The 26,511-nt window shown below is 39.2% G+C and overlaps 1 protein-coding gene across 8 annotated transcripts in view; it reads right to left on the bottom strand.

Moving 5' to 3' along the window:
- Nucleotides 1-421: 421 nt before the first annotated feature.
- LOC133614752 (uncharacterized) overlaps nucleotides 422-26,511 on the bottom strand; it is a 30,403-nt gene continuing 4,313 nt past the window's right edge. Inside the window, exons 1-3 of one of the 8 annotated variants that reach the window (XM_072915011.1) lie at nucleotides 20,119-21,306; nucleotides 8,081-8,251; nucleotides 5,511-8,007 (exon numbers count right to left, since the gene is read on the bottom strand). In XM_072915011.1, coding sequence (XP_072771112.1) covers nucleotides 7,125-7,886 — 762 coding nt within the window. In that variant the 5' untranslated portion in view covers nucleotides 7,887-8,007; nucleotides 8,081-8,251; nucleotides 20,119-21,306 and the 3' untranslated portion in view covers nucleotides 5,511-7,124. Of the gene's footprint in view, nucleotides 595-3,869; nucleotides 4,851-5,505; nucleotides 8,252-16,341; nucleotides 16,398-16,754; nucleotides 16,987-20,118; nucleotides 21,307-26,511 lie in introns of those variants that run through there. The other 7 variants (XM_072915012.1, XM_061972966.1, XM_061972958.1 and 4 more) reach the window with 7 other exon arrangements.

Genomic DNA, 26,511 nt, shown 5'->3' with positions numbered 1-26,511 from the left:
AGGATGTCGTTGTGGCTTGTGCAGCCCTTTGAGACACTTGTGATTTAGGGCTATAGAAATAAACATTGATTGATTGATTGATTGATTGATCCTACCATAGAGGGACAAATATCAAACATATTTTAAAATCTACATTCCAATCAAAATCTAGTGAATTGAAAAAATGTTTTTGACCGACTTTGCAAGTAGAAATTGCAGAGTAACCTGCTTTGTGACTTACTAAACAATTTTTGCAAAAAAAAAAAAGAGAAAACCTCACCAACATCTGTGTCCTTCATATTAAAAATGTAAAAATGGCTAACAATCTATAATTTGTAAACTAATTAAGGGAATTACGCCAACAATCATATTCAACATAAATCAACTTAAATCGATTTGATTTTCTTACATGTACACTTTTTTTTGATGAATCTCAGTAGATTTGTCTTTCTCCTTCAAAACATCAAAATCAATGTAAAACCCGTCTTGCTTGGTATTCAAGGTCCAACAGCTGGGCAACATCCTTCTTGTTAGGTCTGGGCCTGGATTTGTATAGCTCCAGTAGAACTGTGTAGTGTCTGGCCTGGTTCTATAGGCTGTCAGTACTTTTAGGCCCTGTTGTTGAAATGAAATTACAATCACTGTTTCAGTTTCTACCATTACAGTTTGAATAAACATACACATATTCAAAGTTACTTATTTTCAGATGAATGGTTGTATTAGAAATCACTTCATTTTTTTATATCTAAAACTAAACCACGTATAAATATAAATGCCTTCTAAAATGAAATATGATAGTGTGGAAGTAGCTTCCTTGCAGTTCCACTGTCAGACACGGCACAGGAGTCCAGCGTGCAGGGTTAACAAGCTTTTTAATGATCCTATGGTTTTTTATGCAACGTTTTCTCCAGACTTTTCAGTCTCACCAATCCTCCTCCTCTTGCTGTTCCTGACCGCTACTGTTAAAGACAACAGGTGATTAGAAAACTCGTACCACCTGGGAAATCTAATCACATGCTAGCTGTGTCTTGCCGTCAGCACTGCCACGCCCCCGTCTGATGGTGCTCTGTCTTCAGCACCATGGACAGAGGCGGTGACCTTTGCTCCTGCAGGCGCACTGATCACACTCTCCCCCCACAGATAGTATTTTCGCACCACTCACTACACCCTCTCACAACTCAACTACTCAAAGTAATAGTTGCTATTAGGGATGTCCGATAATGGCTTTTTGCCGATATCCGATATTGTCCAACTCTTTAATTACCGATACCGATATCAACCGATACCGATATATACAGTCGTGGAATTAACACATTATTATGCCTAATTTGGACAACCAGGTATGGTGAAGATAAGGTACTTTTAAAAAAAAATTATAAAATAAGATAAATAAATTAAAAACATTTTCTTGAATAAAAAAGAAAGTAAAACAATATAAAAACAGTTACATAGAAACTAGTAATTAATGAAAATGAGTAAAATTAACTATTAAAGGTTAGTACTATTAGTGGACCAGCAGCACGCACAATCATGTGTGCTTACGGACTGTATCCCTTGCAGACTGTATTGATATATATTGATATATAATGTAGGAACCAGAATATTAATAACAGAAAGAAACAACCCTTTTGTGTGAATGAGTGTAAATGGGAGAGGAAGGTTTTGTGGGTTGGTGCAGTAATTGTAAGTGTATCTTGTGTTTATGTTGATTTAATTTTTTTTTTAAACCCATACCGATAAAAAACCGATACCGATAATTTCCGATATTGCATTTTTAACGCATTTATCGGCCGATATTATCGGACATCTCTACTTTATTTCCTTTCTTTTCAAAACCTCCGCTCCATTACAACGTGTCACCACTTCCGCTCCTGGCGCCTTCAAAATAAGAGCTCAGGGCATATACTGTATGCTTATAACAGGAACTTAATGTAACCGAGATAATAATAATAACTGGGATTTATATAGCGCTTTTCTAAGTACCCAAAGTCGCTTTACATGTAGAACCCATCAATCATTCACACCTGGTGGTAGTAAGCTACTTTCATAGCCACAGCTGCCCTGGGGTAGACTGACGGAAGCGTAGATAGGCGACATATATAAACCCTCGGTTACAACCGTATCAACCATGCTAACATTAGCCAACTCAAAATATACTAAAGTTAAAGTAAGCTAAGAGCCTACAAGTTGTTCCTTCCAACAGTTTCTGCCGATAAAAAAAATGTGTCATTCATCGTCATAAGCATCATATAATTGTTTAAAGACAAGGCTTTTCCGGTAGCTGTTACCTGTTTCTAGCCAACGTTTGGCGAGAAGCCCAGTTTGTTCGAATTAGCATGTGAGAACTTTACAGTTATCTTAACGTGCAAAGACATATAAAAAGCAAATTAGCGTCACCTTTAACACTGCAACTCTTGTAGGATCCATGTTCTTAAAAAGCACTTCCATCTTCATCCATGGCAGTCAGTTTAGAAGATTTCCAAACGACTCATATTTCAAACAGCACATGTATAGACATCTTATAGGTAGACGCAGCATTGGGTGCTGTGACGCGAGAAATTCGGCCGCCATCTTGAAGTGGTGGGGAGCCAGCTGCTCTCCTCTCAACTGACAGTTGACAGGTAGAAAACAAAGATGGTGTTCACAGCGTTTTCCTGCTCAAATGAGCGGACTGTTGAAAATAGGAATCGGGGGATTACTTTTCACAAGTAAGATTTAACATTAACGTACTATTGGTTGTATTTTGTGAAAATAATATTTCCACAGTGTCAAGATGGAGCAAAGATCTTCAATAGTATTGAAATCGTAGCCGTTAGCAAACAAGAGTATGACCATAATAGAATTGATTGTCAATGAAATTAATTACATTTAAAAATGTCATACTTGAATAACATAAAGTTGAAATAAATGATTGTGACACCTAAAACAAAATTCACCAGCCGCCACTGATTATGATGCATTCTCATTGAATGTGGAAATACTGTCAAAGCGCTTTGAGTACCTTGAAAGTAGAAAAGCGCTATACAAGTATAACCCATTCATTCATTCATTCATTCATTTTAGGCAAAGTATAAGACAATACTTTCTTAACAGTATAATTGTAACCAGGAATAAGTCTTCAAGTAACAATATTCAAATACTAACATTGTTGGGTAAGACAGAATTTGGTTTTATTCTGAATCCAGTGAAACAGATTGGTGGTTTTAGCTGATATAAAGACTTTCAGGTGTTTGTATATGTTTATGTTGAAGTATTTGGCAGACGCTTTTATCCAAAGCGACATTAATAATAAATACATATAAAACAATCACTGTAAACATTATCATTTAAGGGAGGAATGTAATACAAAATATCAATACAAAGTGTCAAGACAGAATAAACTCTGCTGCAGCAACAGAGATACAGTCTAAAGGTCCCTAAGATTTATAGATATCTAATGTATTCATACATTGTTTATGTAGGATATACGCATGTATATATAACCTAATCATATTGGTTCTTCAATTTAAATATAGCTGACCATTTTTTACCCTTCTCTGGGATTATATTCCGTTTTCAGGCCCGGCCCTAACCAATCTGGCGCCCTAGGCAAGATTTTAGGTGGCGCCCCCCCACATCGGCAGTGAAGTGTATATACTCACAAGAAACCGAATAGCTTTGTCTTTGACCTTTTTTTTTTTTTACTTACAACTATACCTAATATATAAAGGGGTGGAAAAGTGACTATTACCTGCAGGGTAAACATTAGCTAACCAGAAGGCAATAACAATGTAAACAAAAAACAGCTGCTTAAAAGATCTAATACAAATGTCCCTGAAAAATGTAAGGTGGGAGTACTGTAATTACCTAACGTTACATTATTATTTTCCATAACAATTTAGCCCCCTCCACAATATTAACCCGACGTTAAAACAGAACTAGCTATTTATTGATTAGCAATTGCCGAATCATGTGACATTAGCTTAATGCTAAAAAGCCAGGTTACTATCACATTCTGTAACAGACAAATAATTTCATGTTCGGCTCACCTACCTGCTACCTCTGTCTTTTCTCATTTCTCCTCCTCTTCTTTTCTCTTTTTTCTTCCCTGGGCACCTGACAGTTTTGGCCGTTTTGACATCTTGTGTTGATTTTTTGATGTGGTGACGTCCAAAAAGAGTCATGATACGGGAAGGGAGGGGGCGCACCGTGCGGGGGGAGAGGGGGGGGCGTAATGTTGTAACAAATAATATTTCTATTAAATAGGCTTTACTTTGCATTTTAATTAATGTGGGATTATTTTTTGTATTTAGAAATAATAGTACCAACTTTTTTTTTTTTTTTTTTTTTTTCTCCAACATTTGTGGCACTGGCGTGGCGCCCCCTGATGGACGGCGCCCTTAGCATTTGCCTATACGGCCTATGCCACGGGCCGGCCCTGCCAGTTTTGATCTCGGACGTCTGGTCACTTATAGCATATAAGAATATTCTATTACTGTTAAGCAAACTATGAATAATAAAACACGCCAAAACATGTGTCCTTTATCATAGCTACACGTATGACAAAAAAGAACACGTGAAAATCAGTGGTATTCAGTGAGGTAAGATGAATAAAATGCGCTGACAGCTCATTGCTCCTGCCAAATGAATTGCACTGAGTGGAGCAGATCACCACTCCAAGATGGCGGCCAAGCGTCTCGTCAGCGCCAGTAGGCAGTAGCGCTCGATGCTGCGTACCCTTATAAGATGTCTATGCTGCGCTCGGCTTTCTAAACTCGCGACCACGCCCCCCGCTCCCCGGAGCTCATTTGATTGGTCGCTGCAAAGTCCCTTCATCTTCTGTTGCTCTCGCTGATTTCTCATGCAGTGCGCCACTTTTGCCCCATCGGTCGCTGAGGGAAAAATAATGTATGTCTTGTTGATTATGACAACTGCTGAATGAAGGAAGCGTCCTGAAGGTGCAAATGTGATGAAAAGTTGACACTTGCCAGTCGTCATCATGACAAATGTACACACTGACAGTCGTCATCATGACAATTGCAAATTGGAAGCAGGAACATCCACTTTTAGGTTAGACTTGTTTTCCATGATATTAATACTGTTAAATAGGATGAAATTGTGAAAAGTGGAAAAGTTCATATTTCCAGTTATAAAAGTTTCTTAACGTGTTTTAACAAAAGGGTTTAGTGACACCACACTGGAGACAATAAAGCCATGTACCGTTCTGCAATGTTACAGTTCATTCAATGTACAATTGGCCTTTTTGTCAATGTTAAAAAAATATTAGAAAAATGGACTCCAGTATACCTGAAGGCAACACGCATGCTGCATGATTATCAGATTTAATGTCATCATTCAACCTCTTGTTTCGGCCTCAAAATGATTGGATGTAGAGGTTTTGTATGATGTATACATGACTTAACACTATTTGTACCTGTCGCCATTAATAAACACTTAGTATTTTAGTATTGTGAAAACGTCATTCTGTGGTGTGTGTGTGTGTGTGTGTGTGTGTGTGTGTGTGTGTGTGTGTGTGTGTGTGTGTGTGTGTGTGTGTGTGTGTGTGTGTGTGTGTGTGTGTGTGTATGTGTGTGTGTGTGCGTGTGTGTGTTATTGTATTTCTACCCTTCTGAGTAGGGTAGGAATACAAACATGAAAAGTCATTAGGTTAATCTAGTGTAAATCTACATTCTATACCGCTAACTAATTACAAATTGTCAATTTTATGTTAATTGACACATCGCATTGTCACCCCCACCATTGCCATAAATAGTAGGCACTGCATGACCCCGATATTGTTTGTTATGACTACTGTCAGGTTCAAACACTGATGACATCTATTAAACAGACAAGAAGCAAGGAATTAAACAGAGACAGAATTCAATTGTAGCTCATCGAGGAGAAACGTCTGGGCAGTAGTCTTTGCACAGTCTTCCACCACGCTCTGACGAAAGGTTTCACGCATCCTCTTTTATTTGGACTTTCCCTGATTACATGGCAACAGCTGTCTCTAAGGGAAGGGGGTCGTAAACAGTCGTTGCCCTCGGTCACAAAACAGTTCAAAGAAAAGATGCTTGGAGCTTGCGTCAGGTGCTGCTTCTTCTCTGCTTTATAGTTCTCGGGTCGAGACAAAATATTCCTGTGGATTACAATAGATCAAAGAAACCAACGCCTTCATGTCGCTTCCCATCCTACACAGTCAAGTTTTACAAGCCTTCTGCTTGGTAAGATAAAAGATAGCTTTTGTCCTCCTGCCGGGAACTCATGGCAACACAAAGTTTTGAGATAACTTAGATACAATTATTCTGACAACTCCGAACACTGCTAAAGAAATAAAAATAACAGAAAACCTTGTAACAATGGCAACCTATATCACAATTGTTGGCAAATCTCAAACAACTCTTTTGGAAAAAGGCAACATTATTTACAACATATTTCCACAGTGGCTCCATGGTTTGATTTGAAAATTTAGGGTGTTATTGGGATCACAAATACAAAAAAACTGATGCCAACGGGAAAGAAAATCGGGATTTGCATAATATGACTCCTTTAAGTATCCATTTCAGCATATGGCGTTTAAAAGGTATTTCTATATCATTATCGGATATTTATCGTCACCAGAATGAAGATCAAATTATCTTAGCGTTTTACTAATTCTTTTGGACACGTTCAACTGTTTAATTGCACGTGTGGTTGTTTTATCCATCCATCCATTTTCTACCGCTTGTCCCTCTCGGGGTCGCGCGTGCTGGAGCCTTGTTTTATTGTGGTCCAAAATAAAACTGAAATTACTGATGATTCTAAAATTAAAATGCTTCGGTCATTTAGCATTTTTGCATATTTGATTCCTTTTCGATTGTTTTAGCCAAGTGAGTGTAATGATAACTTTGCATTTTTCACAAATGGCATCTTCACTGCTTGGTTTATCATTTATATTTCTCTTCGCTTGTTTTTCCCACTCCTTCCTTCAGATAAAAGTGTTGGCCATGCTTCATATCTTTAGGCAATTCCTCACTATTGCCATCTAAACTACAAATACTACAGACTAGTGCAGGCTGGGCAACTATAACGTTTTTCTCAATTTTTGTGTCCATGTGTGCTGTCAAGAACATGTTTTTTTTTTTTTTTACATTTGTGTGGTTTTCTTTGTTTCACTTTATTTTACTTCATTGTGAGTCTTTCACCACACACTGACCAATTGAATTGTTTATTTCTGCAGTGTGCGCTTCCATGTGTTTTGCCACACGATTTGACCTTTGACAGAATAATTTACCGCACACTATACAACAGAAAGGTTTTTCTCCTTTTTGTGCTCTCATGTGTGATACCATATGTGTCTTTTGAGAAAATCTTTCACCGCACACCAAACAACTAAAAGGTTTTTCTCCAGTGTGTGTTCTCATGTGTGTTACCACATTTGACTTCAGAGAGAACGCTTTATCACACACTGAACATCTGAAAGGTTTTTCACCTGTGTGTGTTCTCATGTGTGATACCATGTGTGGCTTTTGAGAGAATGTTTTACAGCATACTGAACAACTAAAAGGTTTTTCCCCTGTGTGCGTTCTCCTGTGTGATAACATAATTGACTTTGAAGAGAAGGTTTTATGACACACAGAACAACTAAAAGGTTTTTCTCCTGTGTGTGTTCTCATGTGGTATACCATCGCTGACTTTTTAAGGAATATTTTACCACAAACTGAACAACAAAAAGGTTTTTCTCCTATGTGTGTGCTAAGGTGTCTTTTCATATTTGACTTATCAGATAATATTTTACCACAAATTGAACAACTAAAAGGTTTTTCTTTCTTCTTTTCAGAGCATTTAGAGTTTTTGTTGTCAGTGTGAGTCCTCGTATCACCTTCGTAGTCTGTATCGCTGCTCAAAGGTTCTTGGGCGTCATGTCCGTCTTCAAGACAGTGAGACATTGTGTCATCACTGTCTGAAAGTGGAGCTAAGAGGTTATTTGCTTGTAATCCTCCACAGTCATCTCCATTATCTTCTGTTATGTGTAGTAGTGAGCTGCTGCTTGGAGGCTCCTCGTCTGGACTGTGATGAAGCTGTGAGCACTCTAGTGGTTCGTCTTCAGTTTTCACAGAGACGCTAGTCAGTGGCAACTTACCGAGATCATCCTTTGGCTCTAGAAAACGCTCTCCTCCCTGGTGAGTGATCCAGGGTTCCTCCTCTTCCTCTTTGATGTGGGGGGGCTGTGGATCCTGCTGCTTCAAAGTGGATCTCCCCTCCTGTGGCTGAAGGGGAAGTCCATCTTGACGAGCAATCAGCTGCCGAAAGTCTGCAAGACACAAGCAACATAAAAACACACTTTTTTTTGTCCTGCTGTCCCTTCTCGAGGTTTCTCATTGTTCCCATTGGGTTGAGTTTTTTCTTGCCCAGATATGGGATCAGACCCGAGGATGTCGTGATTTGTGCAGCCCTTTGAGGCATTTGTCATTAAGGGCTATACAATAATGGAATACCAGCTATTAGGGCTGGGCGATATATGGAATATACTCAATATATCGCGGGTTTGTCTCTGTGCGATGTAGAAAATGACTATATCGTGAGTATTCGAGTATACGTCCTCACACAGTTGCTTTTAGCTGCGGGCATTACACTGCAGGCGTTTCTCACTCTTTCTTGTCTCTCCTTCTCACAGAGACATAAAACAAGCGCACCTTGCTACATACGTCACATACTGTCGCGCGTGCAACGTCATACGCCCTCGCCGAGCAGAGAGGTAGCGGCATGGGTAACGTTAGCTGTGGGAGGTGGTGCAAGCAGAGCGGTGCGAGTGGTAATACGAGACAAAGAAAGTGCGAATTTGGTAACAAATTGATTTTGATTGATTGAAACTTTTATTAGTAGATTGCACAGTACAGTACATATTTCGTACAATTGACCACTAAATGGTAACACCCGAATAAGTTTTTCAACTTGTTTAAGCCGGGGTCCACGTTAATCAATTCATGGTACAAATATATACTATCATCATAATACAGTCATCACACAAGTTAATCATCAGAGTATATACATTGAATTATTTGCATTATTTACAATCCGGGGGGTGGGATGAGGAAGGTTTGGTTGATATCAGCACTTGAGTCATCAGCAATTGCATCATCTGAGAAATGGACATTGAAACAGTGTAGGTCTGACTTCGTAGGATATGTACAGCAAGCAGAGCACATAGTGAGTTCAGAAAGCATAAGAACAAGTATATACATTTGATTATTTACATTTGGTTATTTACAATCCGGGGATGTGGACTAGGCTCAGTGCAAGTTGTTTTACTCTGTCCTCCACCCTGAGCCAGCCCACTTTGGAGAATGAAGGAAGAAGAATTAATTCCCAAGAAAAGCAGCACGGGGGTCCATCATCTGGCGGTGGTTTGTCTTCAAGCGGGAAGATGTTGAACAGACAACCGTAATAGATAGATAGAGAGTACTTTATTGATTCCTTCAGGAGAGTTCCCTCAGGAAAATTAAAAAGTATGCGGCAAAAGCGTTGCTACAAAAAGTAGCAGCAATGCTAATTTGTAGCATCATTTGAAAAGTCCCCCGCAAGAGAATAAGGAGTGCTTGAAACTCTGCATGTCAACATCTCAGCCGGTGCCACACCAACAAAATGCACTGACCCAATTGAGCCTGGCGTCTTCCATTTCCACATCAATACCGTATGAAAAAAATAGTCAATAACAGAAGGAGATAACTACCACATAGCGAAGGACATACCGTATTTTCCGCACTATAAGGCGCACCGGATTATTAGCCGCACCTTCTATGAATTACATATTTCATAATTTTGTCCACCAATAAGCCGCCCCGGACTATAAGCCGCGCCTACGCTGCGCTAAAGTGAATGTCAAAAAAACGCTGCGCTAAAGTGAATGTCAAAAAAACAGTCAGATAGTTCAGTCAAACTTTAATAATATATTGAAAACCAGCGTTCTAACAACTCTGTCCCAAAATGTACGCAAATGTGCAATCACAAACATAGTAAAATTCAAAATGGTGTAGAGCAATAAATAGCAACATAATGTTGCTCGAACGTTAATGTCACAACACACAAAATAAACATAGCGCTCACCTTCTGAAGTTATTCTTCATTCGTAAATCCTTCGAATTCTTCGTCTTCGGTGTCCGAATTGAAAAGTTGCGCAAGCGTGGGATCCAAAAATGGCCGGCTCCGCCTCGTCGAAGTCATCGGATTCAGTGTCGCTGTTGTTGTGCAGCAGTTCTGTGAATCCTGCCTTCCGGAAAGCTCGGACCACAGTTGTGACCGAAACTATCTGCCCAGGCATTTACGATCCACTGACAGATGTTGGCGTATGTCGACCGGCGCTATCTGCCCGTCTTAGTGAAGGTGTGTTCGCCTTCGGAGCTGTGTGAAAAAAGCCACCCGGCCTCTTCGCGTAAACTTCCCTTAACCACTCGCTCATCTTTTCTTCATCCATCCATCCCTTCGAGTTAGCTTTTATGATGACGCCGGCTGGAAAGGTCTCTTTTGGCAAGGTCTTCCTTTTGAATATCATCATGGGTGGAAGTTAGCATGGCAAGCTAGAACCACAGTGAAGGATGACTTCTCATTCCCTGTGGTGCGAATATTCACCGTACGTGCTCCCGTTCCACAGTGCGGTTCACAGGAATATCAGCTGTGAAATACGGTAGTAATCCGTGTGCGGATGGAGAGATTGCGTCTTTTTATGAACCGGATCGCTTAGTAGGAGCCATTTTGTGGTCTTTACAGATGTAAACAGGAAATGAAACGTACGGTGATATCCGCGCGTTTTTTCTTCTTCTTCCGGGGGCGGGTGAAGCGCTTCCTGTTCTATGGGGGCGGGTGCTTTCCTTGGCGGTTGCTTGCGTAGAAGAAGAAGCGCTTCCTGTTCTACCGGGAAAAAAGATGGCGGCTGTTTACCGAAGTTGCGAGACCGAAACTTTATGAAAATGAATCGTAATAAAGCGCACCGGGTTATAAGGCGCACTGTCAGCTTTTGAGAAAAATTGTGGTTTTTAGGTGCGCCTTATAGTGCGGAAAATACGGTACACTATTTGATTTCCTATTATGCAGCTCATTTTTATTTGACAGTTATTGAAATATCTTGTGTGACATCATGCACAAAAGTGCACTTTATTTGTTTTAAACAATTGTACTGGCGTTCTGTACAAAAAGTGCACTTTAATTTAGTGTTGTTTTGACATGTCATCTTAGTGACATCATGCACAAAAGTGCAGTAATAGCTTGTTTTAAAATGTCTCTGACAATCTTGGACTTCTGGTTTTGAAATGACATGAATGTTTGTGCCACTGCTTCATAACTGTTTAATAAATACAGTTTTGGTAAATATTCTATCGACAACATTCTTCTTGGGAACATTTTTCAACCTGAGGTAGTTCCAAAAAGAAGCTTCAGGAAGGAGGCGGCGGCCAACCTTACAGTAAAGTCTCTGTCTATCCCTCTCCTTCTCTGCCGCTGAAACCCTGATCCATGCCTTCATCACCTCCAGACTCCATTACTGCAACAGCATCCTCTACGGCTCATCTTCCACTATCCTCAATAAACTCCAATACATTCAAAACTCTGCCGCCCGCCTGCTCACCCACACCCACTCCCGTGAGCACATCACCTCAGTCCTTCAGAAACTTCACTGGCTCCCCGTTTCTCACCGGATCCACTTTAAAATCCTCCTCCTCACCCATAAAGCCCTCCACAACCAGGACCCTGCTACCTCACCAACCCGCTCCACCGCCATACCCCTTCACGCAGCCTTCGCTCCTCCGACGCCAACCTCCTCTCCCCACCACTCAGAACCGAGCTCCGGACCTGGGGTCGCTGCTCCCACCCTCTGGAACTCTCTCCCCAAACCCATCTGTGACTGCTCAGACCTTCTCAAAACACCTCTTCAGATCTGCTTTCAACCTGTGATTAGTGTTCTGTGTCTTGTAATGTCCCGTCTTGTAATGTCCAGGGTTATTATGTATTTTACTATGTACTGCTTTTATATTTCCTGTACTATGTATTATTACTTTGAAATGTTTTATATTTTAATTTTTTTAAATCAACATAAAAAACACAAGATACACTTACAATTAGTGCACCAACCCAAAAAAACTAATTCACACAAAAGGGGTTGTTTCTTTCTGTTATTAATATTCTGGTTCCTACATTATATATCAATATATATCAATGCAGTCTGCAAGGGATACAGTCCGTGAAGCACACATGATTGTGTGTGCTGCTGGTCCACTAACATTTTCATTAATTACTATTTTTTATGTAGTAGTTTTTACATTGTTTTACTTTTTTTTTTTATTCAAGAATTTTTTTTTAAATTTATTTATCTTATTTTATTTTATTTTTCAAAAAAGGACCTTATCTTCACCAGACCAGGTTGTCAATGAAATTAGATTGTTTAAAGCAGGGGTCCCCAAACTTTTTGACACGGGGGCTGCATTGGGTTAAAAAAAATTTGGCCGGGGGCCAGGCTGTATATATATATATATATAAACGGATTATAAAGACAATGTATATATGTATATATATATATATATATATATATATATATATATATATATATATAAATAAAACGGATTATAAAGACAATGTATATATGTATGTATATATATGTATGTATATATACATACATACATATATATATATATACATGTATATATGTATATATACATACATATATATACATACATATATACATTGTCTTTATAATCTGTTTATTTATTTATATATATATATATATATATATATATATATATATATATATATATATATGCACATACATACATAAATACATTGTCTTTATAATCCATTTTGTCATTTAACATCAATTAACATTGATGTTCATCAACATTTAACATTGTCACGTTATCGATGGGAAAATTCATTTTTAGACAATATGATTTGCCTGAGCGGCTAGGAGACACCAAGAGTAACAAGTGGTAGAAAATGGATTAGAAAGGAAAGATTAAAAAATGTATTAAAAAAATCAAATAAAAATTTAAAAAAAAAATTTTTTTTTAACTTGGGTCTTCCTGCGGGCCGGATTTTGGATTCTGGGGGGCTGGATCCGGCCCGCAGGCCGTAGTTTGCGGACCCCTGGTTAAAAGGGTTCTTAAAACCAGGTCCAGTCCAGATTATGTCCAGGTCGGTATATTTTTAATTTTTATCCTGTAAGGCGTCTTTGAAGAGCGCAATACAAAATAAAATGTATTATTATTATTAATAAAGCACTTTGATTGGCAACTGTGATTTCCCTCTCTGCATGAAAGTTTAAAATGAGCATATATTAATGCAGTATGAACAAGAATGTTTTAATGTAGACACATAGAATCATCATACTGCTGTGATTATATGCATCAAGTGTTCATTCAAGGCTAAGGCAAAAATATCGAGATATATATCGTGTATCTTGACATGGCCTAAAAATATCGAGATATTAATAAAAGCCCATATCGCCCGGCCCTACCAGCTATACCCTGGCACTTTTTCCCTACTATCTTAGCGCTGTAGGCACTGCTTTTTTGACTACGCATGCACCTCCTGGTACCCCAGCACCTCCAAAACCCTCAAATCAAGACTCCAATCATCCCAGAACAAGCTAGTCAGGTTACTTCTAGACCTCCACCCCAGATCACACCTCACTCCTACCCACTTCTCCTCCAAAGTGGGCTGGCTCAGGGTGGAGGACAGAGTAAAACCACTTATACTGAGCCTTGTCTATAAAATTCGCTACATCTCGTTGATACCGAAGTACATGTCAAAGTACATCCTTAACGTAAATGACCACCATAACCACAACACCAGGGGGAGCTCCACTAACCACGTTAAACCCAAATTCCGATCTAACAAAAGTCTTAACTCATTCTCCTTCTATGCCACATCAATATGGAATGCGCTCCCAACAGGTGTAAAAGAAAGTGCATCTCTATCCTCCTTCAAAACCGCACTAAAACAACACCTCCAGGCAACTACAACCCTAGACTAAACCCCTCCCCCCTCCACCTCCCCGGATTGTAAATAATCAAATTTATATACTTGTTATTATGCTTTCTGAGCTCACTATGTTCACCGCTCGCTGTACATATCCTACGAAGTCAGACCTACACGGTTACAATGTCCATTTCTCAGATGATATAATTGTTGATGACTGAAGTATGCTGATAGTAACCCAACCGAACCCCCCCGCCACAACCCCCTACACATCCCACCCCCCGGATTGTCCCATCCATCCATTTTCTACCGCGTGTCCCTTTTTGGGGTGGCGGGGGGGTGCCGGAGCCTATCTCAGCTGCATTCGGGCGGAAGGCGGGGTACACCTGGAGTGTAAATAATGTAAATAATTAAATGTATATACTCTGATGATTAACTTGTGTGATGACTGTATTATGCTGATAGTATATATTTATATGATGAATTGATTAACGTGGACCCCGACTTTAACAAGTTGAAAAACTTATTCGGGTGTTACTATTTAGTGGTCGATTGTACGGAATATGTACTGTACTGTGCAATCTACTAATAACAGTTTCAATCAATCAATCAATGCTACCACTAGGGGGTGTAGTTGTTTCCATTTACAGACCCTTTCATCTGCCTCGTCTCAGTTAGGTGTCTGAACATAGTACATAGTCACTGTAGTACAATAGGAGCTCGCTAAACATAAAGATACAAGGGTTGTATGATGGTGACAGCCACCACACAGTGACGGGCGTTCAAAATGGCCGAGCAAAATGTTTAATCGGTGACCACTTTTGGATCGCAAACCTACTGCAAATAGGGATGTCCGATAATGGCTTTTTGCCGATATCCGATATTCCGATATTGACCAAACCCTTAATTACCGATACCGATATCAACCGATACCAATATATACAGTCGTGGATTTAACACATTATTATGCCTAATTTGGGCAACCAGGTATGGTGAAGATAAGGTCCTTTTCAAAAAATAAAATAAAAATAAAATAAAATAAATAAATAAAAAACATTTTCTTGAATAAAAAAGAAAGTGAAACAATATAAAAACAGTTACATAGAAACTAGTAATTAATGAAAATGAGTAAAATTAACTGTTAAAAGTTAGTACTATTAGTGGACCAGCAGCACGCACAATCATGTGTGCTTACGGACTGTATCCTTTGCAGACTGTATTGATATATATTGATATATAATGTAGGAACCAGCATTTTAATAACAGAAAGAAACAACCCTTTTGTGTGAATGAGTGTGAATGAGTGTAAATGGGGGAGGTTTTTTTTTTGGGTTGGTGTACTAATTGTAAGTGTATCTTGTGTTTTTTATGTTGATTTAATAATAAAAAATAAATTAAAAAAAAAAAAAACGATACCGATAATAAAAAAACGATACCGACAATTTCCGATATCGGCCGATAATATCGGCAGGCCGATATTATAGGACATCTTTAACTGTGCCCCTGCCCTTTTTTGTCTCGTCTTAAAAAGTGCCCTCTGCCTGTGTGTGTGTGGGTTTTTTTTGTTTGTTTTTTTCTTTGAACAACATGAATAAATTCCAGTCAGGAATGTAAAAAAAAAAAAAAAAAAAGACAGCGGTACAAAAACTCCACGTTTTCTTGTAATACCGGGTTGTTTGAGCCTGCCGCTTCCGCCGGAGAGAGAGAGAGGGCGAGTGAGTGAGTAAGTGAGAGAAGAGAGAGCCAACTGCGCCCCTGAGGAGACGTGACAGTGGAGCAACTTGAACCTGTGAGTTATGGTCTAGTCGCCGTCCACTTATTCAGCATCTAATATGGGTAATATTTCATAAAAAAAAACTATTATTCCATTATTCAATGTGTCAGCTTCTGTTTTTGCCGGACGTCGGAGCACGGCGCATCAATTGAGCACGGCACATCAATTCCGCACAGAGCAGAGCGGATCGTGCGGGACAGGAAGTAGTGTACAAAATACAAAATAAAACACCGGGTTAATTTTCAAAATAAAATGCACTGTGTTTACGGCGGATCACGTTTCTCTCACAGTAGAGGTTTAGATATAACGTTTATTGTGACTTTGCTATTACTGTGGGGGTTAACAAAATAATAATAATAATGATAATAACAATAATAAGAAAAATGATATTGATAATAATAATAATAATAACTATTATTATTATTATTAATAGTAATAATAATTTCAGCATTCTGGGGATATAAGATGTAGGTTATCTGTTAAGAATATTACCATCTGTATTTAAACTTGATTCATGTTGATTATGCCTGCAGCACAATGCCAAAAAAAGAAAGGATACAGAAAAGGAAGGAGACAGAGCGCCAGGAAGCAGCTAAGGGTAGCAGACCTCTTAATGCATGGCTAAAACCAAGTACTAGCACCAGAATTCAAGAAAGACCACAGACCTCAGAAAGTGTCACACCTGATGTTGCACTGTTCAATGTTCAATATTAAAGTGCTTATCTTTAACAATAAATAGCCTAATAATAAACCAGTGTTTTGTTGCTTTCATGTCTTCCAAGCCTATGATCATGTGAATTAACTCTTTATGACAATAATTTGTTGACACAAAAGAAATGGCAATCACTTTTACCTACAAAGGACACACAGCTAAGTAGTTAGCTTCCTATTAGCAAATTTAATTTTACATTAATTTCCATATTGTGTAAAGGACCAAAAAAAATGTCCTGCCCTTTTCTGACTTTGAGCCCCTGCCCCTCTATAATCATGTGCACGTCCCTGCTGCAACCATTACTCGTCGATACATTTGGTCCTCAACTAATCATCGACATTTTAGTGAGTGAAAATGTAAAGTTACCTTCAACTTGTATCACAATTTGATTCTTATAAACAGCATCGAGTTGTTGTTGTTGTCGCTCGTTGTCTTCTCTTCTTCGAGAAAGTTCTTCCTCGTACGACGCTATCGTTCTTTCGAACAGCCCGAATATTTCATCAGCTGCCACCATTAGTCGCTCCTTTACCAACGTTTTCAACATTTTGAATGTTTTTACTCGGTTATTATATGTCGTCTTGCTGTGTCGTCTCCGTCTCCGCCGCCGCCGCCGTTTGTGTCACAAGCGTCACTTCCGCGTTTTTCTTCTTCGCTGCAGGTTTTACGTCAGCTAAATCAACCATGGCTCGTGGCGTTACACTGCTGCAACCTTGCGGCGTCTTGAACACTGCTCAACATAGACGTCTTATAAGTAGACGCAGCATCGAGCGCTACTGCCTACTGGCGCTGACGAGACGCGGGGCAGCCATCTTGGAGTGGTGATGCGCTCCACTCAGTGCAATTCATTTGGCAGGAGCAATGAACTGTCAGCGCATTTAATTAATCTTACCTCACTGAATACCACTGATTTTCACGCGTTTTTTTGTCATACGTGTAGCTATGATAAAGGACACATGTTTTGGCGTGTTTTATTATTCAAAGTTTGCTTAACAGTAATAGAATATTCTTATATGCTATAAGTGACCAGACGTCCGAGATCAAAACTGGGAATATAATCCCAGAGAAGGGGGGAAAAAACATTTAGTTATTTTTAAATTGAAGAAAAAATATGATTAGGTTATATATAAATGCGTATATCCTACATAAACAATGTATGAATACATTAGATATCTATAGATTCTATAGACTGTATCTCTGTTGCTGCAGCAGCAGATAGTTTATTCTGTCTTGACACTTTGTATTGGTATTCTGTATTACATTCTTCCCTTAAATAATAATGTTTACGGTGATTGTTTTATATGTATTTTTTATGTATGTCGCTTTGGTTAAAAGTGTCTGCCAAATACTTAAACATAAACATATACTAACACCTGAAAGTATTTATATCAGCTAAAACCACCAATCTGTTTCACTGGATTCAGAATAAAACCAAATTCTGTCTTACCCAACAATGTTAATATTTGAATATTGTTACTTGAAGACTTTTTCCTGGTTACAATTATACTGTTAAGAAAGTATTTTCTTATACTTTGCCTAAAATGAGAATGCATCATAATCAGTGGCGGCTGGTGAATTTAGTTTTAGGTGTCACAATCATTTATTTCATTGTTATGTTATTCAAGGATGACATTTTTAAATTTAATTAATTTCATTGACAAGCAATTCTATTATGGTCTTACTCTTGTTTGCTAGCGGCTACGATTTCAGTACTATTGAAGATCTTTGCTCCTTCTCAACTCTGTGGTAATATTCTTTTCACAAAATACAACCAATAGTTTGTTAATGTTAAATCTTACTTGTGAAAACTAATCCCCCGATTCCTATTTTCAACAGTCCGCTCTTTTGAGCAGGAAAACGCTGAACACCATCTTTGTTTTCTACCTGTCAACTGTCAGTTTAGGCTGCTCGCCTGCTCCTCATCACCACTTCAAGATGGCGGCCGAATTTCTCTCGTCACAGCAGCCAATGCTGCGTCTACTTATAAGATGTCTATGCTGCTCAAGATGAGCATATGCACAACATATGCAGGAGAAATCATGCAAACTGGAAACAACAGCTGCTTCGCTCGGACTCAAAATCAACAAATCAAAAACGAAGCTAATGCATATCAACAACAAGAACAACTCCCCAATAAACATGGATCATAACCAGTTAGACGAGGTTGCCACCTTTACATACCTAGGAAGCATTATTATTGCTGTGGACGGAGGAACGGAGGTGGATGTCAGTGCCAGAATTGGAAAAGCAAGGACCACATTCATTATACGTGATAAAATATGGTTTTAATAGTATGTCACTTTCTTGGATGTTGAGCTATCTATCAGAAAAACCACAGAGAGTGTGTTTTAATGGTAGCCTATCTGAACGCAAGTACAATTACTGTGGCGTGCCTCAAGAAAGCTGCTTAGGTCCTTTACTCGTTATTATTTTTAATAATGATCTTCCCTGTGTTACAACAAATACCAATATGGTTACGTATGCAGATGACACAACTCTGTACAGTACTGCCTCTACCTTAAATGACCTAGAAAATAACTTAAATCAGGACCTGGAGAGAGTGTCACGTTGGGTAAATGATAGTAAACTTGTGAATATTGACAAAACAAAAATCATTCTTTTTGATCCAGGCATATGCTTGTTGATGACCCTCAGCTTCATAGTTCAATGTCAGATATACCTATTGTGCAGGTTAAAAAAGCAAAACTGCTTGGTGTGCTATTAGACAGTCAACTGTCATGGTCCGATCATATTGATGGTGTTTTAATGAAAACGGGAAGAGGTTTAGCCATGGTCAAGAAGTGCTCAACCTTCTTGATATCCTCAACAATGGGTCAAGTCATACAATCCTTGGTTTTCTGTCATCTTCATTACTGTCCTATAACATGGTCCGCTACGACTAAGTCTGACCTGAACAAACTGCAACTTGTTCAGAACAGAGCGGCAAGACTGGTACTTAAATGTTCTTTGCGCACTAATATTTCATATATGCATTCACACCTGTCCTGGTTGTCTGTTGAACAAAAGATGCATTGTAGTCTCCTTATGTTCTTTAGAACTATCATGTTGGATCAATCACCAGATTACTTTTACAAACAATTTTTAAAATCAACTAACACACATATTCATGACACCAGAGGTGGGTAGAGTAGCCAGAAATTGTACTCAAATAAGAGTACTGTTACTTTAGAGATTTATTACTCAAGTAAAAGTAAGGAGTAGTCACCCAAATATTTACTTGAGTAAAAGTAAAAAGTATGTTGTGAAAAAACTACTCAAGTACTGAGTAACTGATGAGTAACCTGATCGTTTAATGACGGCAACAAATAATGCACAAAAACATAAAAATAGCAATGAGCAAATTCAGAGCCAGGAATATCTCTTAAGCAACTAAAACAATAACATATATTAAATAATAATACATTAACAAAAAGAAATTAAGGCAAATTGAGCCACAATAACTTAACAGCACCATAGGCTCAGTAGGCAGAGATTACAAAGGAAAATAAGTTAGCCTTTGCGCAAACCATAAACTGATAGGTGTGGGCTGCACTTGATGCACTTCTGATTGGTGTTTGTATGCATGCGTGAGTGTGTGTGTGTGTGTGTGTGTCTATGATGCTGCAGTGCGTTAACAAATGTCCCCACACGATGTACATTTGACAGTGATTCATAGCAGGGAAGCTAACATCAGCCTACGGTGACAGCCAAAATATCTACTAAGGTTACTTACCGCGATGTGCTTCCTCAAATTTGACGTTGTGCTTAAGCTTGTTGTTGTTTTTCCGCTGAAACAGATCCTACTTTGAAGGTCTGTCTGACAAACCAAAACAAACAAAGCGTGCATTAACAGATCTATAAAAATCAGTAGCGAGTAGCGAGCTGAATGTAGATAAATGGAGCGGAGAAAACGTAGCGTTTCTTCTCTATAAGTATACTCAAGTAAAAGTGAAAGTATGTTGCATTAAAACTACTCTTAGAAGTACAATTTATCCCAAAAGTTACTCAAGTAGATGTAACGGAGTAAATGTAGCGCGTTACTACCCACCTCTGCATGACACTAGGAATGCCAGCAATGGCTATTTGGCACTTACTGCTCCCAGGACCAATCTCCTCAAACATAGTCATGTATAGATGTATATCATTCTGGAATCGGTTGCCATCTCACATTAATCTCTCACAAAGTAAATTGTCATTCAAGACAGCTTTGAAGATACACCTATTGCAGCTGCCCACATGACGTAAATTTTTTATACTGGGTTTAACTAGCTTTTTTATCTTATGTTGTATTTTTCCTTTGTATAATGTTTGGTAATGTATGTATTCTTTGTATGCTCCTATATGGACTCCAGGAAGACTAGCAGTCGCCTTGGCGTCAGCTAATGGGGATCCATTAAATAAACAATTGTCCTAAATAAAATCTGGAAAGCAAAAAACATATCACTCAAGACCAAGCTGCAAATCTTCAACTCAAACGTCAAATCCACCTTACTCTACAGTTCAGAAACCTGGAAGATCCCCGCCAACATACTCAACAAAATACAGATATTCTTCAACCGCCTCCTAGGCCTAACACCGTCTCCAATGCCAACCTGTGGGACCTCACTAGACAAGACACAACAGAAACACAAATCATGAGGAGGAAATGGAACTGGATTGGTCATACACTGCGTAGACACAATACAGCAATCACGAAACATGCTCTAACATGGAACCCGCGAGGCAAGAGGAAGAGAGGAAGGCCGAGAGCCACTCTGGAGAAGAACCACAGAGCAGGAGATGAAGACGCAAGGGCTGTCATGGTAACAACTGGAGCGGAGGGCACAAAACCGAAGGGGGTGGAGAAGTTTCATCAATGGCCTATGTTCCTTAGGGAATTTAAAGGCCTCAGTAAGTAAGTCAAGAAGAGCGCTGAGGAAGAAAGAAAAGCTGCAAAAAGGTGACAGTTAAAAAAAATAAACACATCATCTATCGTTATGGTTACTGTAAATAAAGGAAACTATTCAAGTATAGTGAACAGATACTTCATAAAAATACACATAAAAATGCACAATGCACAAAATATCCTGCAACAGTTGAAGCAATGATTTATTTGAATAAATGTCCATCAATTATTTAAAGAAAATGATTATAGGTCACGCATACTTTTACTGAACTAAATGCGGTATTTCAAGTCTATAAATTCCTTTCTAACTGTAAAAATATTCATTTGTTGCTCCTGGGTAAGAGGGATATAAACCTATAATGCGCTCAAAGAAGGAATAACCAGACAAAGATTACGTTTGGGGTTAATCAGAATCAGAAATAATTTAATAATCCCCAAGGGGAAATTAAGATTTTCAGCACAATCCCATACAGGGAGACAGAGCAGGATCGCTGACGGGTCTGTCAACTCCAGCACCCCCTTACAAAAAAGGTGAGAAACAGGTCAACGCTGGAGGGGGGGAGGGGGGTATTTGGTCTAAGCCTGGGCCCTTGGAGAGGGGGTCCAGACTGAGGCCAAGGGAAAAAAACCTCATAGCGATAGCACACGTGTTTAAAAGGGAAACATTAAAGAACACAAAGGACATTGTAGACATTAAAAGAGCAGAGCTGATGCAACCAGCCACTTCTCAGCCACAAAAGTAAAACAACAACAACAACAACAAAAACATATACACTATGGTGGCCTCTGCGGTGTTCCACACCATCGTCTGCTGGGGTGGGGGAAGCATGGCCAGAGACAGGAGCAGACCCAACAAAGCAACCAAAAGAGCCGACTCCACCCTCGGCCGCATGGATGAGCGAGGATACGTCTAAGGAAACCGAGGTGTTCGATACCTGCTCATTCAGCCAAGACACTTTGAAGCTTGTCCGATCCGGCGCTCAGGGCCAGCTCCGCAGCCCCGTCTCTTCATCCACATCTCCTCCAGTCTCTCCAAATGGACTCTGGTGTGGCAAAGACCAGCAGCTGGTCTCCATGGCCAAAAGGCTCCCGGGAGGCAGATCCAGAAGTTCACAAAAAATCACCGCAGAAGTCACGAAAGTGCCACCCCTTGTCACACAGTCCCAAAGGGTCCCGAACCATGTTAAGTTATGATGGATAGCTTTCTATCGGTGCAAAACTCATTGCAGAAGTTCTAATCCAAGTTAACACTTTAAGAGATATAATGTATTAATATATTATCTTATCAGGGTCTGATGTTATGTAGATGTTGTGATATCATTTTATCTCCACAGATCACTTAAATCTTTTTTTTTTTACTTCTATTGACATTTCCAAAGGTACATTTGAAATGACCACTCGTAATGTTACTTCCATTCCTGGTATTTTTATTCAAGATTCAAGAGTCTTTATTGCTAATTCACCTTATGTCCAGAGCATCAAAATAATGTTTCCTTTTCCCCCTTTCCAAGGTACAAACAATGCATACAAATAAAAAGTATATTTAAAATGTAAATAGTAGCATGAATATGTACAATTTAACCTGAAATAAACAAACAAACATTGCCAAATGTGCAAGAATAAAAGGTCAATGAAAGAGTAAGAGGAGAATTCAAGAAGGGCAGGGGGTTAAAAACAGATCCTTGGAGGACCCCGATGTTCATTGTCATGGTGCTGGTTGTGTTGCTGCCGACCTGAACTTGTTTCTGCTATCCTTGAAGTGGTGGGCTATCTTTTGTTGTGCTGCTGCTTTGACGCCACAGGCCAGGTTGGACTTTGCTGTTCTCAGATCATAATCTTTCCACTTTCACAGTGATATTTTGTGTTTTTGATTCACTGTTGACTTTGGAATCATTTGATTATTTTCAAATTTTTTGATTATGTCCTTGGCATTTTAACTTGGCCATACTTCATATCCTCAGGCCACCTATCACTACCGCCATATAAAGTACTGCTATACCACAGACGGACAGCACAAATACAGACACGCTCGAGAAAAACTCGAAAGGGGAACATTATCACAATTTCAGAAGGGTTAAAACCATTAAAAATCAGTTCCCAGTGGCTTATTTTATTTTTTAAAGTTTTTTTAAAAATTTTACCCATCACGCGATATCCCTAAAAAAAGCTTCAAAGTGTCTGATTTTAACCATTGTTATATACACCCGTCCATTTTCTTGTGACGTCACACAGTGATGCCAATACAAACAAACATGGCGCATAGAACAGCAAGGTATAGCGACATTAGCTCGGATTCAGACTCGGATTTCAGCGGCTTAAGCGATTCAACAGATTACGCATGTATTGAAACGGATGGTTGTAGTGTGGAGGCAGGTAGCGAAAACGAAATGGAAGAAGAAACTGAAGCTATTGAGCCATATCGGTTTGAACCGTATGCAAGCGAAACCGACGAAAACGACACGACAGCCAGCGACACGGGAGAAAGCGAGGACGAATTCGGCGATCGCCTTCTAACCAACGATTGGTATGTGTTTGTTTGGCATTAAAGGAAACTAACAATTATGAACTAGGTTTACAGCATATGAAATACATTTGGCAACAACATGCACTTTGAGAGTGCAGACAGCCCAATTTTCATCAATTAATATATTCTGTAGACATACCCTCATCCGCTCTCTTTTCCTGAAAGCTGATCTGTCCAGTCCAGTTGGAAATGCATCTGCTTTGAATGTCGCAAGATATCCACACATTCTTGCCATCTCTGTCGTAGCATAGCTTTCGTCGGTAAAGTGTGCGGAACAAACGTCCAATTTCTTGCCACTTTCGCATCTTTGGGCTACTGGTGCAACTTGAATCCGTCCCTGTTCGTGTTGTTACACCCTCCGACAACACACCGACGAGGCATGATGTCTCCAAGGTACGGAAAACAGTCGAAAAAACGGAAAATAACAGAGCTGATTTGACTCGGTGTTTGTAATGTGTTTGAGAAAATGGCGGATTGCTTCCCGATGTCATCGCTCGAGAGCGAATAATAGAAAGGCGTTTAATTCGCCAAAATTCACCCATTTAGAGTTCGGAAATCGGTTAAAAAAATATATGGTCTTTTTTCTGCAACATCAAGGTATATATTGACGCTTACATAGGTCTGGTGATAATGTTCCCCTTTAAGTTGCTCAAACTGATGTTTTAACACAAAGTGAACGGGAATTACGACCCTTAATATTTCAGATCCATAAACAAATCATCTGTATAAAGTAGCCCAACAACAATAAATGAGTCCACCTATCTTGGGAGTACTGTAACATATGACTTGGTGCACACATCAATTTCAAAGACAGACTCAACAAAGCCTGAAATGCATGTAGAATGTTAATTAACATATGGAAGTCTCAGCAATATAAAACCAAGACAAAAATGAAGTAAGGTGTCTGGAAATCTGAATCAACCGAAGTGGAGAATCTTCTTAGTTGCCCTGCTTGCCAAAAGGCAACATGGACAGTAAGTAATTACGGGTAATTAGGCACAGGCCTACTCAGTGGCCTAGTGGTTAGAGTGTCCGCCCTGAGATCGGTAGGTTGTGAGTTCAAACCCCGGCCGAGTCATAACAAAGACTATACAAATGGGAGCCATTACCTCCCTGCTTGGTACTCAGCATCAAAGGTTGGAATTGGGGGTTAAATCACCAAAAATGATTCCCGGGCGCAGCCACTACTGCTGCGCACTGCTCCCCTCACCTCCCAAGGGGTGATCAAGGGTGATGGGTCAAATGCAGAGAATAATTTCGCCACACCTAGTGTTTGTGTGTGTGACAATCATTGGTACTTTTTAACTTTAACAGGAATATGTTGTTCAATGTGGTACTTTTTTAGCTAAATCTGGGATCTTGGGTAATACATTTTAGAGGTGTTCTTATCAGGGTTTTATGCTGCCGATCCCTATACCGATGTTTGAGTGAGATTAGTCGATACCAAATAATGTATTAACTGTCCATTTTTTCAGTTTGCTTAAGATGAGTGCTATTAACAGTTAAATAATATCAACAGAATATTTAAACTACCAGTTATTTACTCGTATATTACAAACAGTTTTTGAGCAAAACGAAATCATTGGTATACAATAACTAAACAACCTACTAAATTAAATCATTTTGGTTTTGCCCTCAAAATGCCCTTTTCCACCACAGGAACTTTTACAGGAACTTACCCATTTACCCAGGGAAATAAAGATCCCCCTGTGTTTATACCCAAAACTAGTTCTTCAGGAACTTTTCTGAGTTCTCGCGAGCTCGGTTAAAGTTTTGAAAACTTCCTGGAACCTCCACAGGGGTAGGGTGTGCTGTCAAATGCTGATTGGTTAAATACAGTTAGGGGTCCTCCTGTTTTCAGGGAATCATTCCTTGAATTTGTGAACTAAATATTTTTGAGAAAATACAAATATTGATATACTGTAATTTCCGGAGTACAAGCCAATACTCTTTGCCCATGCTTTGAATCTTGCACTTTATACAATGTTGCAGATATTTTATGGATTTTTTCCGGGTTGACTAGCTTCACATGCAACTGATAAATTTAACCTCACCACAGTTGAAAATATAGACCAATGAAATTGCCAAACGGATCACAGTTACCAATTAAATTGTTCACTTTGAATCAAACACACTTATTTAGTCAGCCATTTTGCAATCACACTCATCATGCAGAAGAAACGACGAAATGCACAAAACGATGAACCCGACATCCCGGCCATCGAATAAGGAAAAGCAACCGCACAAAATCCAGCACAACCGGCACCTAACGGCTGGAAGAGGACGAAGACATTGAATGAACAAAAGCGCCTGTGTAAATATTTCATGTCTCAATGTGTACATCTGCGCCTTATAGACTTTTGCGACCAATATAACTGCAAAATCAAATTAGTCCAAAAATTATGTGAGTGCGACTTATATTTTGGTGTGCTTTGTAGCCTGGAAATTACATGCCATCTCATATGTACTGGTATGACAATACAGTTCCTTGAATCCTTTACTTGCCTGGAGGTAAACAGGAAGTAAGTACAATTTCGAAGTGTTTCACTGCTTTGTGCTTTTTAGTGTTTCACCAGATTTGACTTTTTAAAGAATCTTCTGCAACAACTAAAAGGCAATCGTCTTGTGTTTTCTCATATGTTTTAACATATTTGACTTATCAGAGAACCTTTTCTCGCACACTGAACAACTGAAAGGTTTTTCTCCTGTGTGTGTTC

Source organism: Nerophis lumbriciformis, linkage group LG17 (assembly GCF_033978685.3).
Source record: "Nerophis lumbriciformis linkage group LG17, RoL_Nlum_v2.1, whole genome shotgun sequence".
In the NCBI taxonomy this organism is placed as follows: domain Eukaryota; kingdom Metazoa; phylum Chordata; class Actinopteri; order Syngnathiformes; family Syngnathidae; genus Nerophis; species Nerophis lumbriciformis.
Note: the sequence above shows the minus strand (reverse complement) of the source record. Positions and strands in the feature narration are given on the sequence as shown.